This window comes from Salvelinus sp. IW2-2015, linkage group LG13 (assembly GCF_002910315.2).
Source record: "Salvelinus sp. IW2-2015 linkage group LG13, ASM291031v2, whole genome shotgun sequence".
Lineage (NCBI taxonomy): Eukaryota > Metazoa > Chordata > Actinopteri > Salmoniformes > Salmonidae > Salvelinus > Salvelinus sp. IW2-2015.
In genome coordinates this window covers 42,392,847-42,410,370 of record NC_036853.1, presented here as the reverse complement: position 1 = coordinate 42,410,370, position 17,524 = coordinate 42,392,847, and the positions used below count along the sequence as shown (strand labels likewise).

At 41.8% G+C, this 17,524-nt stretch overlaps 2 protein-coding genes across 10 annotated transcripts in view; one reads left to right on the top strand and one right to left on the bottom strand.

Annotated features, from left to right (window-relative positions):
- LOC111971266 (TBC1 domain family member 2A) overlaps positions 1–5,469 on the top strand; it is a 43,407-nt gene extending 37,938 nt beyond the window's left edge. For both annotated transcript variants that reach the window (XM_070446283.1, XM_070446284.1), the window contains one exon: positions 3,172–5,469. In XM_070446283.1, coding sequence (XP_070302384.1) covers positions 3,172–3,346 — 175 coding nt within the window. In that variant the 3' untranslated portion in view covers positions 3,347–5,469. The remainder of the gene's footprint in view (positions 1–3,171) is intronic.
- Positions 5,470–11,824: 6,355 nt separating this feature from the next.
- Positions 11,825–17,524, bottom strand: part of cntrob (centrobin, centrosomal BRCA2 interacting protein) — a 31,085-nt gene continuing 25,385 nt past the window's right edge. For 7 of the 8 annotated variants that reach the window (XM_023998316.2, XM_023998315.3, XM_023998318.2 and 4 more), the window contains 4 exons: positions 14,091–14,145; positions 13,804–13,914; positions 13,605–13,704; positions 11,825–12,068 (listed from right to left, as the gene is read on the bottom strand). In XM_023998316.2, the coding sequence (XP_023854084.1) occupies positions 11,900–12,068; positions 13,605–13,704; positions 13,804–13,914; positions 14,091–14,145 (435 nt within the window). In that variant the 3' untranslated portion in view covers positions 11,825–11,899. The remainder of the gene's footprint in view (positions 12,069–13,604; positions 13,705–13,803; positions 13,915–14,090; positions 14,146–17,524) is intronic. The other variant, XM_023998322.2, reaches the window with a different exon arrangement.

Genomic DNA, 17,524 nt, shown 5'->3' with positions numbered 1-17,524 from the left:
ATACTCTTGATGATTTTCCACGTGGTGATGGTAGGCCTACAACGTTACATATAAACGCGTGACTCTACGCTTACTTCGATATGATGGTTATTATATCAATATTTGCGCATAAAGGTGTTTCCACAGCAATTGTCACAATCAATTTCACAGACCAAAATATTATCCACCCTTGTGTAGCGTATTTTGTTTTGTCAACATTAGGACATTTTACCCACAAATGTCCTAATTCCTTCAGGCATGTCATGACTACTTTTCAAATCAAATCAAATTGTATTTGTCACATGTGCCGAATAAAACAGGTGTAGACCTTCCAGTGAAATGCTTACTTCCAAGTCCTTAACCAACAATGCTTTAAGAAGTTAAGAAAACAAGTGTTAAGTAAAAAATAGAAAATAAAAGTAACAAATATTTAACAGCAGAAGTAAAATAACAATAGTGAGGATATACAGGGTCACTCTACCTACGTTTACAGAGTCAATGTGCGGGGGCACCGGTTAGTTGAGGTAATATGTACATGTAGGTAGAGTTAAAGTGACTATGTATAAATAATAAACAGAGTAGCAGCAACGTAAAAGAGGGGTATGGGTAGCCCATTGATTAGCTGTTCAGCAGTCTTATGGTTTGGGGGTAAAAGCTGTTAAGAAGCCTTTTGGACCTAGACTTGGCATTCCTGTACCGCTTGCCATGTGGTAGCAGAGAGAACAGTCCATGATTAGGGTGGTTTGAGTCTTTGACAATTTTTAGGGCCTTCCTCTGACACCGCCTTGTATAGAGGTCCTGGATGGCATGTATGGGCCGTACGCACTACCCTGTGTAGTGCCTTGCGGTCAGGGGCCGAGCAGTTGCCATACCAGGCAGTGAAGCAAAGAGTCAGGATGCTCTCGACGGTGCAGCTGTAGAACCTTTTTGAGGATCTGAGGACCCATGCCAAATCTTTTCAGTCTCATGACAAATCTTGTCGTGCCCTCTTCACGACTGTCTTTGTGTGTTTGGACCATGATAGTTTGTTGGTGATGTGGACACCGAGGAACTTGAAGCTCTCAACCTGCTCCACTGCAGCCCCGTCGATGAAAATGGGGGCGTGCTCGGTCCTCCTTTTCCTGTAGTCCACAATCCTCTCCTTTATCTTGATCACGTTGAGGGAGAGGTTGTTGTCCTTGCACCACATGGCCAGGTCTCTGACCTCCTCCCTGTAGTCTGTCTCATCATTGTTGATCAGGCTTTACACTGTTGTGTCAACGGCAAACTTGATGATGGTGTTGGAGTCATGCCTGGCCATGCAGTCATGAGTGAACAGGGAGTACAGGAGGGGACTGGGCACGCACCTCTGAGGGGCCCCCGTGTTGAGGATCAGCGTGGTGGATGTGTTGTTACCTATCCTTACCACCTGGAGCCGGCCCGTCAGGAAGTCCAGGATCCAGTTGCAGAGGGAGGTGTTTATTTTCAGTGTCCTTTGCTTAGTGATGAGCTTTGAGGGCACCATGGTGTTGAAAGCTGAGCTGTAGTCAATGAATAGCATTCTTACACAGGTGTTTCTTTTGTCCTGGTGGGAAAGGGCAGTGTGGAGTGCAATAGAGATTGCATCATCTGTGGATCTGTTAGGGCGGTATGCAAATTGGGCTGGGTCTAGGGTTTCCGGGATAATGGTGTTGTGAGCCATGACCAGCCTTTCAAAGCACTTCATGGCTGCAGACGTGAGTGCTTCGGGTCGGTAGTCATTTAGGCAGGTTACCTTAGTGTTCTTGGGCACAGGGACTATGGTGGTCTGCTTGAAAAATGTTGGTATTACAGACTCAGTCAGGGACAGGTTGAAAATGTCAGTGAAGACACTTGCCAGTTGGTCAGCGCATGCTCGGAGTACACGTCCTGGTAATCCGTCTGGCCCTGCGAATGTTGACCTTTTTTAAGGTCTTACTCAAATGGGCTACAGCAAGCGTGATCACACAGTCGTCCGGGAACAGCTGATGCTCTCATGCATGCTTCAGTGTTACTTGCCTCGAAGCGAGCATAGAATTAATTTAGCTCGTCTGGTAGGCTCGTGTCACTGGGCAGCTCGTGGCTGTGCTTCCCTTTGTAGTCTGTAATAGTTTGCAAGTCCTGCCACATCCGACGAGCGTCAGAGCACGATAAAATCTTAGCCCTGTATTGGCGCTTTGCCTGTTTAATGGTTCGTCGTAGGGCATAGCGGGATTATAAGCTTCAGGGTTAGAGTCCCGCTACTTGAAAGCGGATGTTGCGGATGTTGCCTGTAATCCATGGCTTCTGGTTGGGGTATGTATGTATGTACATACTCTCTTGCTACAGCTTATCATGAGATACTCTRCCTCAGGTGAGCATAACCTCGAGACTTCCTTAGATTTTGTGCACCAGCTGTTGTTCACAAATATACATAAACCACCACCCCTTGTCTTACCAGAGGCCACTGTTCTATCCTGCCGAAAAAGCTTTAAACCCGCCAGTTGTATGTTATTCATGTCGTCGTTAAGCCACGACTCGGTGAAACATAAGATATTACAGTTTTTAAAGTCCCGTTGGTAGGATATACGTGATTGTAGTTTGTCTATTTTATTATCGATTGCTTGTACGTTGGCTAATATGTCTGATGGTAAAGGTGGATTACCCTCTCGGCGACAGATCCTTACAAGACACCTGGAACTTCGTCCTCGATACCGGCGTCTCTTTCTCCTGCGAATGACGGGGATGAGGGCCTTGTCAGGCATCTAAAGTAAATCTTTCCCGTTCGACTCGTTGAAGAAAAAGTATTCCTCCAGTTTGGGTGAGTAATCGCTGTCCTGATATCTAGAAGCTCTTTTCGGTCATAAGACACGGTGGCAGAAACATTATGTACAAATAAGTTACGAATAACGCAAAAAAACATACACAGTAGCACAATTGGATACGGGATCGTGAAACAGCAGCCATCTCCTTCGGCGCCATTCTCTCAAGTATGCCTCAGGTAATTAATCCGCATTAAATGGTTGGATGGAAACCTGGTTATAGAGACTGTTCTTCTCCCCAAAACCATTTAATACAATTCCCACTAATTTGTCTACACTTGTTAACAGGACTGAAAATACTTCTATGTAATTATAGTGTGTGACTGGACAACATAAGCGTCAAAATATACAACCGATACACACATCACACACTGCTTTTTCCTTCCTTCCACAGGAGACTGACGACCATTGCATTCAGCGACATGAACCCGTTTCCTTTCAAGCTGCTCCGTCAGAGACGGGCCCTGCACCTTCAGTGTGTGCATGTACAGTTGAGTGAGTTAGAGCGTATCCAGAGGAAGCTGGGTAGAGAGCGACGCCAGCACAAGGACAGGGAGGGGGCCACATGAGCTCTGGATAAAAGGCTCTGGCCAGATTCCAATCGGAACTTTTACCTCCTGCCTCCTGTTACTCACTTATCCCAGTAGATATTGTAGGTTTGTAATTTCTTGTTTGATGTTTTCAATGTTCATGTTTTATTGTCACGTGCATAAATACAGTGAAATGCCTTTCTTGCAAGCTCTTTCCCAACAATGCAGTAATCAATATCAATAGTACTATAAAAATGTATAAAGTAGAATTTAAAAAAGACGAGAAATAGAAATTAGAACACGAGGAAGCAAGTAAGCTATATACAGGGTCAGTGCCAGTACCATATCTACAGTGCCATATTTACAATGTGCAGGGAGTGGTAGGGGTAGATACATCGAGCTCCAAAAGTGTTGGGACAGTGACACATTTGATGTTGTTTTGGTTCTGTACTCCAGCACTTTGGATTTTAAATGATACAATGACTGACTGAGGTTAAAGTGCAGACTGTCAGTTTAAATTTGAGGGTATTTTCACCCATATCAGGTGAACTGTTCAGAAATTACATACATTTTTGTACATAGTCCCCCCCCCCATTTTAGGAGACCAAAAGTATTGGGACATTCACTTGCGTGTATTAAAGTAGTTAAGCATTTGGTCCCAATTTCACAGCACGCAATGACTACATCAAGCTTGCGACTCTGTTGGATGCATTTGCTGTTTGTTTTGGTTGTGTTTCAGATTATTTTGTGTCACAAAAAAATGCATGGTCACTTTTACTGTAAATAAGAATAGAATGTTTCAAAACACTTCTACATTACTGTGGGTGCTACCATATTTATGGATAATCCTGAATGAATCGTGAATAATGAGTGAGAAAGTTAGAGGCATAAATCTCTTTCTCACATTATTCATGATTCATTCAAGACTTTGTAACTGTCCCAATACTTTTGAAACTCACTGTATGTATAGAGGTAAGTTGACTAGGCATCAGGATATATGATATGGCAGACCAGGGTGTTTGGCCAAGAAGTTTACATAGATCAGACCCAGACAGAGTAGGATTAGCTCGGTTTCAAGGGTGTTTATTTAAATAATAAATCAAAAAGGATAGGTCTACTCCATGAGACCCTCTCCGGGATACCGTCTTCTGGGCTCCAGGTCTTGTTGTATCCTGCCAGGATCAAAACTGCACTAACCATCCCTAACTATACAGGAGTCCCCCCCCCCCCCCCGTGAGGGCGTTAAAATCTGCTTCTATTCTGTGGATGGCACTGTGCTCTTTTGAAAGGATAGGTCCCAATCTCTCAAAGGCCCTAGGATCCAGGTGGACAGGGGTGGTCTGCTAGTCACTGGGATGACAATCCAACTTGGGATGGGGGTAGGTTTTAGCGGGTGGAATAGTGGTCACTGTGCCCAAGGAAGCAAAGGTAATCTGCCTAAATCATTACCGTCCGTAGCACTCACATCAGTAGCCATGAAGTGCTTTGACAGGCTGGCCATGGCTCACAACACCATCATTCCAGAAAACCTAGACCCACTCCAATTCGCATGCCGCCCCAACAGATCCACAGACGACGCAATCTCAATCGCACTCCACACTGCCCTTTTCCACCTGGACAAAAGGAACACCTATGTGAGAATGCTGTTCATTGAATACAGATCAGCGTTCAACACCATAGTGCCCACAAAGCTCATCACTAAGCTAAGGACCCTGGGACTAAACACCTCCCTCTGCAACTGGATCCTGGACTTCCTGACGGGCCACCCCCAGGTGTTAAGGGTACGCAGCAACACATCTGCCACGCTGATCCTCAACACGGGGGCCCCTCAGGGGTGTGTGCTTAGTCCCCTCCTGTACTCCTAGTTCACCCATGATAGCATGGCCAAACAGGACTCCAACACCAACAATGTCTTAAAAAACAATGTCTTATTTTATACGAATACAGTCTTTCCTACAACAGCATGTTATAAACATTAAAGGTTATTAAAACTGTAGTACTGTCTGGTAATGATGTATAACTGTTGTACAGCAATGTTTATAAATAAAACATACGTGCATGTTTCAATATTGCGCAGTAAAATTGTATTGGATGAATTATAAGATGTTTTAAAAAGGTCTGTACTAAATATTATGAATTAAATAAATGGTTTTAAAGAGGTATCTCACCTTTAACGAAGGGGCTCTGTCTTTTAGCTCTATCATCATGAATGTCCCGGAGAAAAATAATTTAGGAAAAGACGTGTGCGTGCGCGGGAATGTAGGTGTGTGTGTTTCAAAACAAAAGTGGGTGGGGGTGTGTGTCTCTGCATGGGGCGTTTGAAACCAAAAAGGTGTGCTTCTCTTCAAATGGGCACTTTCGATTCATTTACCACACATGCCTTTCAAATACGTATTTATCTCACCCACAAGGACGTGGGAGGCTACAAACAACCCAGGCAGAATATTTCTTGTCTAGACAACCTCCTACGGTTTAAAACATGTTATTTATAATCAGCCAATATACAAACGGCCCCCACCCAGGTCTATACATTTATTTCGGACACCCCCCAAGCTGCTTCCCCTGAGGTGCTACGAGGCATAAAGGCAATACAGACAGACATAACATGTCGAGAAACCCTCCTGTTGTTTTGGGGTCTCTAAACATTCTGGGGTACTACTGGTCCATTTTTGCATACAGGATGTCACCCGAAAAACGTCACCCCCGCTCTGTAAACTCATTACATGCTATCTCTTGTTAGAGACACGACCGCAGAGCGAGGCTAGTGAAACAGACCGTATTCTAACCATTCTGTACGAAAGGCATTAGCGCAACTCCAAACACCAGGCCAGCAGCCCAGAACCGCGGAATCTCGAGCAGCTAATAGATAATCTGTGAATCCATCCTAATGGAGCTTTCTGAAGGTGAGTTAGTGAAAATAATATATTAGATTTGGAGGCGTATGTTTTACATACATCCATGATTAAATGGTTTCACCAACTCCCTTTAAAGGTTTTGTAAGAAAGTTGTAACAGGCCTCATTCAACAGTCTAGAGATTAACCTAGAGACATCAAAAAACAGCAATGTTTAGAGCAGCTTGGAGATTATTCCCCATGTAAGGGGCAAAGAGCAGATTTACCTAACTCTGTACAGACCAAAGAAACTTCCAGAGGTAGGAAACCCCACATGTACCCATTATATAACAAAATTATCTAGGGGCAAATGCATCTAAAGTTTTTTAATGAAGTGGTAGCTGCATTCATATATATTATTTTTCGTACACTCTAGAAAACAATATAACACAATACCGAGATACAAAAAAAATGTATATGCAACATTTGAACAACTGTGAACCCCGCGGGTTATGATGTATATGACATGACGATACAAGGGATATTTTAGTATTCCTTTTCTAAAATGTATATACAGTGGGGAGAACAAGTATTTGATACACTGCCGATTTTGCAGGTTTTCCTACTTACAAAGCATGTAGAGGTCTGTAATTTTTTATATGGTAACTTAACTGTGAGAGACGGAATCTAAAACAAAAATCCAGAAAATCACATTGTATGATTTTTAAGTAATTAATTTGCATTTTATTGCATGACAATAAGTATTTGATCATCCAACCAGTAAGAATTCCGGTCTCACAGACCTGTTAGTTTTTCTTTAAGAGCCTCCTGTTTCTCCACTCATTACCTGTATTAACTGCACCTGTTTGAACTCGTTACCTGTATAAAGACACCTGTCACACACTCAATCAAACAGACTCCAACTCTCACAATGGCAAGACCAGAGAGCTGTATAAGGACATCAGGGATAAAATTGTAGACATGCAACAGGCTGGGATGGGTTACAGGACAATAGGCAAGCTTGGTGAGAAGGAACAGGTTGGCGCAATTATTAGAAAATGGAAGAAGTTCAAGATGACGGTCAATCACTCGGTCTGGGGCTCCATGCAAGATCTCACCTCGTGGGGCATCAATGATCATGAGGAAGGTGAGTTATCAGCCCAGAACTACACGGCAGGACCTGGTCAATGACCTGAAGAGAGCTGGGACCACAGTCTCAAAGAAAAACATTAGTAACACTACACCGTCATGGATTCAAATCCTGCAGCGACCGCAAGGTCACCTGCTCAAGCCGCGCTGTCCAGGCCGTCTGAAGTTTGCCAATGACATTGGATGATCCAGAGGAGGAATGGGGAAGGTCATGTGGTCTGATGAGACAAAAATAGAGCTTTTTGGTCTAAACTCATCGCCGTGTTTGAGGAAGAAGAAGGATGAGTAAACCCAAGAACACATAAACGTGAAGCATGGAGGTGGAAACATCATTCTTTGGGATGCTTTTCTGCAAAGGGTACAGGATGACTGCACCGTATTGGGGGAGGATGGATGGGGCCATGTATGCGAGATCTTGGCAACAACCTCCTTCCCTCAGTAAGAGCATTGAAGATGGTCGTGGCTGGGTCTTCCAGCATGACAACGACCCGAAACACACAGCCAGGGCAACTAAGGGTGGCGCGTAAGAAGCATCTCAAGGTCCTGGAGTGGCTAGCAAGTCTCCAGACTGAACCCAATAGATCTTTGGAGGAGCTGAAAGTCCGTATTGCCCAGCGACAGCCCGAACCTGAAGGATCTGGAGAAGATCTGTTGGAGGAGTGGGCCAAAATCCTGCTGCAGTGTGTGCAAACCTGGTCAAGAACTACAGGAAACGTATGATCTCTGTAATTGCAAAAAAGGTTTCTGTACCAAATATTAAGATCTGCTTTTCTGATGTATCAAATACTTATGTCATGCAACAAAATGCAAATTAATAACTTAAAAATCATACATGTGATTTTGGATTTTTGTTTTTCGTCTCTCTATAGTTGAAGTGTACCCTGATAGAATTACAGACCTCTACATGCTTTGTAAGTAGGAACCTGCAAAATCGGAGTGTATCAATACTTGTTCTCCCCACTTGTACTGTTTATAATCCAAAAGTATATTTTTAGAGTGGAGATGAAATATTGTTTATGTTAACCTTTACAGCAGGGTTCCGCTAGCGGAACTCCCCCCCAACATTCACTGAAAAGGCAGCGCGGGAAATTCAAAAATATTTTTTAGAATATTTAACTTCACACCATTAAAAGTCCAATCAGCAAATGAAGATACATCTTGTGAATCCAGCCAACATGTCCGATTAAAAAAAAATGTTTTACAGCGACACAACCAATTTATTTATGTTAGCTCACAAATCCAAAAAAGCACAGACATTTTTTCACAGCAAAGATAGCTTTCAAAACCCACAAATAGAGATAAATTAATCACTAACCTTTGAACATCTTCATCAGATGAGCATATGACATGTTACACAAAACACTTATGTTTTGTTCGATAATGTGCATATATATATATTACACTGCTCAAAAAATTAAGGGAACACTTAACCACAAAATGTAACTCCAAGTCAATCACACTTCTGTGAAATCAAACTGTCCACTTAGGAAGCAACACTGATTGACAATACATTTCACATGCTGTTGTGCAAATGGAATAGACAACAGGTGGAAATTATAGGCATTAGCAAGACACCCCAATAAAGGAGTGGTTCTGCAGGTGGTGACACACAGACCTTCTCAGTTCCTATGCTTCCTGGCTGAGAAATTTGATTTATGGATCTGTTTTGATTTGTTTTGGCGCTGCAATTCCATTGGCTGTTGGCTAGCGGAAGTCCTAGACAGGTTAAACAAGTTAAAGGCAATGTTACCAAATACTAATTGAGTGTATGTAAACTTTGACCCACTGGGAATGTGATGAAAGAAATTAAAGCTGAAATAAATATTCTCTCTACTATATATTTGACATTTCACATTCTTAAAATAAAGTGGTGATTCGAACTGACGAAATTTTTACTCAGACTAAATGTCAGGATTGTGAAAAACTGAGTTTAATGTATTTGGCTAAGGTGTATGTAAATTCAACTGTATACATTAGAGGCGACCGATTATGATTTTTCAACTCCGATACCGATTATTGGAGGATCAAAAAAAGCTTATACAGATTAAAAATCGTCCAAGATTATATATATATATTACTGCTCAAAAAATAAAGGGAACACTTAAACAACACAATGTAATTCCAAGTGAATCAACCTTCTGTGAAATCAAACTGTCCACTTAGGAAGCAACTGATTGACAATAAATTTAACATGCTGTTGTGCAAAAGGAATAGACAACAGGTGGAAATTATAGGCAATTAGCAAGACACCCCCAATAAAGGAGTGGTTCTGCAAGGTGGTGACAAAGACCACTTCTCAGTTCCTATATTTCCTGGCTGATGTTTTGGTCACTTTTGAATGCTGGCGGTGCTTTCACTCTAGTGGTAGCATGAGACGGAGTCTACACAAGTGGCTCAGGTAGTGCAGCTATCCAGGATGGCACATCAATGCGAGCTGTGGCAAGAAGGTTTGCTGTGTTCTGTCAGCGTAGTGTCCAGAGCATGGAGGCGCTACGGAGACAGGCCAGTACATCAGGAGACGTGGAGGAGGCCGTAGGAGGGCAACAACCCGCAGCAGGACCACTACCTCCGCTTTGTGCAAGGAGGAGCAACTGCAGAGCCCTGCAAAATGCCTCCAGCAGGCCACAAATGTGCATGTGTCAGCATATGGTCTCACAAGGGGTCTGAGGATCTCCTCTTGGTAACCTCAGTCAGTCTACCTCTGGCGAGCACATGGAGGGCTGTGGTGGCAAAGTAAATACAATATAGCAAGTAAAACACTGGAATGGATTTGCAGTGGAAGAATGTGCAAAGTAGAGAAATAATGGGGTGCAAAGGAGCAAAATAAATAAATAGTAGGGAAAGAGGTAGTTGTTTGGGCTAAATTATAGATGGGCTATGTACAGGTGGTATTCTGTGAGCTGCTCTGACAGCTGGTGCTTAAAGCTAGTGAGGGAGATAAGTGTTTCCAGTTTCAGAGATTTTTGTAGTTCGTTCCAGTCATTGGCAGCGGAGAACTGGAAGGAGAGGGCAAGGAAGAATTGGTTTTGGGGGTGACCAGAGAGATATACCTACTGAAGCGGTGCTACAGGTGGGTGTTGCTATGGTGACCAGCGAGCTGAGATAAGGGGGGACTTTACCTACCAGGGTCTTGTAGATGACCTGGAGCCAGTGGGCTTGGCGACGAGTATGAAGCGAGGGCCAGCCAACGAGAGCGTACAGGTCGCAGTGGTGGGTAGTATATGGGGCTTTGGTGACAAAACGGATGGCACTGTGATAGACTGCATCCAATTTATTGAGTAGGGTATTGGAGGCTATTTTGTAAATGACATCACCGAAGTGGAGGATTGGTAGGATGGTCAGTTTTACAAGGGTATGTTTGGCAGCATGAGTGAAGGATGCTTTGTTGCGGAATAGGAAGCCAATTGCAGATTTAACTTAGGATTGGAGATGTTTGATGTGAGTCTGGAAGGAGAGTTTACAGTCTAACCAGACACCTAGGTATTTGTAGTTGTCCACATATTCTAAGTCAGAGCCGTCCAGAGTAGTGATGTTGGACAGGCGGGCAGGTGCAGGCAGCGATCGGTTGAAAAGCATGCATTTAGTTTTACTCGTATTTAAGAGAGTAAGCGTGAGTAAGAGGGACGAGGGAGATCATATTTATTTTCTCACTTGGGCTTCAGATTTGCGCAGTGGTCTAAGGCATGGCATCTCAGTGCTAGAGGCATTACTACAGCCCCTGGTTCGATCCCATGATCGGGAGTCCCATAAGCCGGCACACAATTGTCATCCTGGTTAGGGGAGGATTTGGCCAGGGTAGGCCATCATTGTAAAATAATAATTTGTCCTTAACTGACTTGCCTAGTTATATAAAGGTTAACTCTTAAGGATTTTGTCAATTTTAGCCTAAAATGACATACCCAAATCTAACTGCCTGTAGCTCAGGACCTGAAGCAAGGATATAAATATTCTTGATACCATTTCAAAGGAAACACTTTAAAGTTTGTGGAAATGTGAAATTAATGTATGAGAGAATATAACACATTAGATCTGGTAAAAGACAATACAAAGAAAAAACACGTTTAAAAAAAGATAATTGTACCATTATCTTTGAAATGCAAGAGAAAGGCCATAATGAATTATTCTAGCCCAGACGCAATATAGACTTTGGCAACTAGATGCCAGGAGTGTATAGCAAAGTTTTAGACTGATCCAATTAACTATTGCATATCTATTCAAAATGTTGTATCAAGACTGCCCAAATGTGCCTAATTTGGTTTATTCATACATTTTCAAGTTCATAATTGTGCACTCTTCTCAAACAATAGCATGGTATTCTTTCACTGTAATAGCTACTGTAAATTGGACAGTGCAGTTAGCTTAAATTCTTGTTAATATATCTGCCCTTATTTTGTTTTGTTTCCTACAACCTCGTGCTACTCACATTAGCATACGTTAGCGCAACCATCCCGAGGACGGGACACAGATCCTCTAGAGGTTCAATTTAAAAAAATATATATATTAAAAAGTTGTTTAGAATACACACAGAACCTCATGAATAGAAAAAGTAGATTTTAATAATAGTCAAAAACATATGTGATAAAACATTCAAACAGCTTTTTAACAAAATCATCATCTCCACGCTCCCCCCCTTCCCTGCCACCCCCTTCTGCCCCTCATACCCGGCACCTGACCCCTCACCCCGGACCCCTGACTAGTTACTCGGGACACTCCAGAGTTCCGGAGGAGTGGGTCGCTCTTCTTCAGGCGGCTCGGCTTCTCCTCACACTCACCATCAGACCTATACAGACCAGACAGAGGATTTTTATAAATGAAGAATGTGTTCACTTTGTTTTGTAAATATTGTGTACATTTGTGTTTCTCTGTTCAATAGTGTAGTATGCTGTATTTTATTTGTTTGATATTGTATTTTGCTTTTTATGTATTTCATGAAATTGGACAATACGGTCAAAAGTTTTAGGACACCTACTCATTCAAGGGGTTTTCTTTATTTTTACTATTTTCTACATTGTAGAATAATAGTGAAGACATCAAAACTATGAAATGACACATATGGAATCATGTAGAAACCAAAAGTGTTAAACAAATCAAGGTCATCTGATGCAGCACTCCACCACTCTCCTTCTTTGTAAAATAGCCCTTACACAGCCTGGAGGTGTGTTTTGGGTCATTGTACTGTTGAAAAACAAATGATAGTGGGACTAAGCCCAAACCAGATGGGATGGCGTATCGCTGCATAATGCTGTGGTAGCCATGCTGGTTAAGTGTGCCGTGAATTCTAAATAAATCACAGACAGTGTCACCAGCAAAGCAACCCCACACCATAACACCACCACCTCCATGCGTTACGGTGGGAAATACACATGCAGAGATCATCCGTTCACCCACACCGCGTCTCACAAAGACACGGCGGGTGGAACCAAAAATCTCCAATTTGGACACCTGACCAAAGGACACATTTCCACTGGTCTATTGTTCTATGTTTTGGTTTCTTGGCCCAAGCAAGTATCTTCTTATTGGTGTCCTTTAGTAGTGGTTTCTTCGCAGAAATTTGACCATGAAGGCCTGATTCATGTAGTCTCCTCTGAACAGTTGATGTTGAGATGTGCCTGTTACTTGAACTCTGTGAAGCATTTATTTGGGCTGCAATGTCTGAGGCTGGTAACTAATGAACGTATCCTCTCCAGCACAGGTAACTCTGGGTCTTCCACTCCTGTGGCAGTCCTCATGAGAGCCAGTTTCATCATAGAGCTTGATGGTTTTTGCGACTGCACTTGAAGAAACTTTCACAGTCCTTGAAATGTTCCGTATTGACTGATCTTCATGTCTTAAAGTAATGGACTGTTGTTTGTCTTTGCTTATTTGAGCTGTTCTTGCCATAATATGAACGGCTATAATAGGGTGGCTATTTGAAGAATCTCAAATATAAAATATATTTGGATTTCTTTCACACTTTTATGGTTACTACATATGTGTTATTTCATAGTTTTGATGTCTTCACTATTATTCTACAATGTAGAAAATAGTAAAAATAAAGAAAAACCCTTGAATGAGTAGGTGTTCTAAAACTTTTGACCGGTAATGTATATGCAGGGCTCCCTCCAAAGAGACACTGGTCTCAATGGTGACTCCTTGATTAAATTAAGGTAAATAAAAAATAGACAATATGAAACATAAACCTTAATACACACAGAATACACAGCCACAATAAACCGCAGTCTGAATGCTCAGAGCGCCAATAACATTCTGAAATACAGCTTGTTAAATGTTTGTTGTGGACAGGTAAGTTCATAAGGGGTGTGTGTCTGTGGTTTACCCATGGGTCAGCGTAGAGAGCAACTGCAGAGAGCGCGCCGCCCTGTCAGGCTGGGAGGGGAACTGCGCCAGGAGAGACCTGAGCTGGGCTGACACCTGACCTGCAAACACACAGGGGTGGAGGTGGGTTTATAAACTGAAATTAGATATATATTCCCAGGCCATTTTTGTGTTTGTATATTTGTGTGTATGCAGCACACCTGTGTTAGTTGGATTGCGTGTGGGGTGTCTGGTTTGGTCTCCAGGGGAGGAGGGAGTGACCAGAGGGGCGTGAAGCTGAAACTTCACACTGTCCCACGATGACCCCAGACCTAAACACACACACACACACACACACACCCCCCTCCAGGTAAATAAAACACACATAATGCTTCACCACCCTTGAGGTAATTAAACGTAAGTCGCTCTGGATAAGAGCGTCTGCTAAATGACTAAAATGTAAAAAATGTAAACCTTGTAATATTAGAATACTAGTTGCCATGGTTACCTGTGTTGTCCTGAGCTGGACTGTCCACGGGCTCTCCTGGAGAACGATCTAACAACTGATAGAAAGACAGATGGAGAGAGGGGTCTCATTGGTTTCCCTTAATAGGCAGTTCATAGCAGGGTTAAAAAGTGGGAACCGGGTTACCGATACTTACTAAGATTTAACACCCAAACCCACTCGCTTTCTACGAATAAATAACTGTGAAAAGCCGGTAAATAAGCTTAACAAGTCACATAATAAGTTGCATGGACTCACTCTGTGTGCAATAATAGTGTTTAATATGATTTTTGAATGACTACCTCATCTCTGTACCACACACATACAATTATCTGTAAGATCCCTCAGTCGAGCAGTGAATTTCAAACACAGATTCAACTACAAAGACCAGGGTGGTTTCCCAACACTACAAAGATACAGGCGTCCTTCCCAACTCCCTTGCCGGAGAGGAAGGAAACCACTCAGAGATTTTACCATGAGGCCAATGGTGACTTTAAAACAGTTACAGAGTTTAATGGCTGTGACAGGAGAAAACTGAGGATGGATCAACAACATATTAGTTACTCCACAATACTAACCCAATTGACAGAATTGTACAGAATAACAATATTCCAGAACATGCATCCTGTTTGCAACAAGGCACTAAAGTAGTACTGCAAAAAAATGTGGCAAAGTAATCAACTTTTTGTCCTAAATACAAAAGTGTTATGTTTGGGGCCAATCTACATATTTTCAAACTTCATGTTATGGGTATACTTGTAATCGTTAAGGATAGGGGATTTTTTTTTAGGATAAAAGCACAGGCAAAATCCTAGAGGAAAACCTGGTTCATTCTGCTTATCAGCAGACACTGGGAGATGAATTCACCTTTCAGCAGGACAATAACCTAAAACACAAGGCAAAATCTACACTGGATTTGCTCACCAAGAAGAAAGTGAATGCTCCTGAGTGGCCGAGTTACAGTTTTGAATTAAATCGACTTGGAAATCTATGGCAAGACCTGAAAAATGGTTGTCCATCAATGATTAACAACCAATTTGACAGAGCTTGAAGAATTTTTTAAATAATAATGGGAATGTTGCACAATCCAGGTGTGGAAAGCTCTTAGAAATTTGCCCAGAATTACTAAGCTGTAATCGCAGCCAAAGGTGTGTCTAACATCTATTTGTATTTATTATGGATCCCCATTAGTTGCCGCCTAGCTATTCTTCCTGGGGTCCGGCAAAATTAAGGCAGTTATACATTTTTTAAAAACATTACAATACATTCATTACAGAATTCACAACACACTAAAAGTGTGTGCCCTCAGGCCCATACTCCACTCCCACATTTCTACAACACAAAATCCATGTGAATGTATGTGTATAGTGCGTATGTTATCGTGTGTGTATGCATGTGTCTGTGCCTATATTTGGGCTTGCATCAGTTACCTGACGTAGAATAGAGTTCCATGTAGTCATGGCTCTATGTAGTACTGTACGCCTCCCAAAGTCTGTTCTGGACTTAGGGACTGTAAAATCATGTCTTGTGGGGTATGCATGGGTGCCTGAGCTGTGTTAGTCGTTTAAAACAGACAGCTCGGTGCTTCAACATGTCAATACCTCTCACAAATAAAATTTGTGAAGTCAATCTCTCTATTTTGAGCCAGGAGAGATATTAATGTTTGCTGTGTACATCCAAAGGCCAGCTGTGCTGCCCTTTTCTGAGACAATTGCAATTTTTCTAAGTCCCTCTTTGTGACACCTGACAAATTCACTGTCCAGGTGTTAAAAAATCTTGTTTTTCATGGTTTGCCTTTTGGCAAACTCCAAGAGGGCTGTCATGTGCCTTTTACTGAAGAGTGGCTTCAGTCTAGCAACGTAGAAATGTAGAAAATAGTAAAAATAAAGAAACACCCTTGAATGAGTAGGCGTGTACAAACTTTTGACTGGTACTGTATATAGATGTCCTAGCCTACCTCTTTTAGGTGATACATTCAATGCAGTAGTAGCCTTATATTTAGCTAATGAATGTGTTATACATAAGCTTCTAACTTATAGCGTCTTGTCTTTTGCAACTGCTCTCCACTGACCTTTCTCCTTAAAAAACACTGCTTAGCTCTTGGAGTTCCATAGAATAACTTGATGGAATTTTGTTGTTGCATTTCTTATACTAATAGACTATTTGAAGAGGAATACAAGCTCTTGTTTGCTTAATGTTAAATACAGCAGCTAAGCATGGGCGGTATACCATATACCGGGGTATTTGGAAAAAGCCATGGGATGGTTTTTCAATACAGTCCAAACTATTTATTAAAAAAATAAAATAAAAAAATTGAATATTTGTAGCTACTTTTTCATTAAATATCTTCAGTCAATTTGTGCAATATGTTAGGAGATAAAGAACATTGTGTTCTTAATTTCACCCGTCACATTATTATGAAGCTTACGGTAGTCTCCAGTCACGTGGTGTTTGTTTACAAGTGCACAACGATGAGGGAATGGAGACTTGTGAGTCACTCACTGTTGTGCAGCATGTGCCAGGTGATCTAATTGCAGTATGGAATTCACAACTAAATGTTTGCCAGCTCAATATCTTATAACAATTAAGTTAACTGTCTAAAATGTGCTAAATGCATTTGGATTGCTAATTTAGTAACTAGTAAGCTATCTAGCTAAATGGTTAGCTTCTTACAAAATCAAGCATTTGCTTGGTAAAAACAGAGAATCCCTTCCTGGATTAAGAGCCTTGTTAGCTAAATATTTGTTTTGTGCGTGCAGCAAATTGTGAGTATAATTTTTTAGTTACTTGTATAGTTTAGAACTGTAAAAACATTTCGCAAGGCGCTCATTAGCATTTAGATAGCATTCTCTGTGGGATTTTACATGTACTTGTTAGCCTTGCTAACCTTCAGATTACAGAGTATCAGTGGGGTTTGAAAGCAGCGCCCTTGTGTTCAGTATTACAGAATATCCCGGTATGGCACAAGGTCGGTATGAAGATATGACCATCTGGATGCCGCCCAAGCCTAGCAGCCTATAGAACTCATGGAGTTTGAAAGAAAAGGGAACACCTGATGGCGGTAGAGTTATTTATTCAGACCCATAATGATTAAATCTTCGTGAAGAGAAGTAAAAGCTGTCTGCATCTTATTCTAGTCCTATATTATTAAAGCCTTTCATTACAATGATGAAGATAAATTAAATAAGTTTTGTTGTCCTTAACAAGGAATTAAGCAACAATAGAGAAAGAGGTAGGCTTATAAGCACGTCGCACATTAGGGGAAATTTAATGAAGGTATATGTGTAAGACTAGTAATTCTAAAGATAAAAAACTATGTACAGTGGGGCAAAAAATTATTTAGTCAGCCACCAATTGTGCAAGTTCTCCCACTTAAAAAGATGAGAGGCCTGTAATTTTCAGGCGGTGTAGCAACCCCCCCCCCCCCGGGTTGTGCC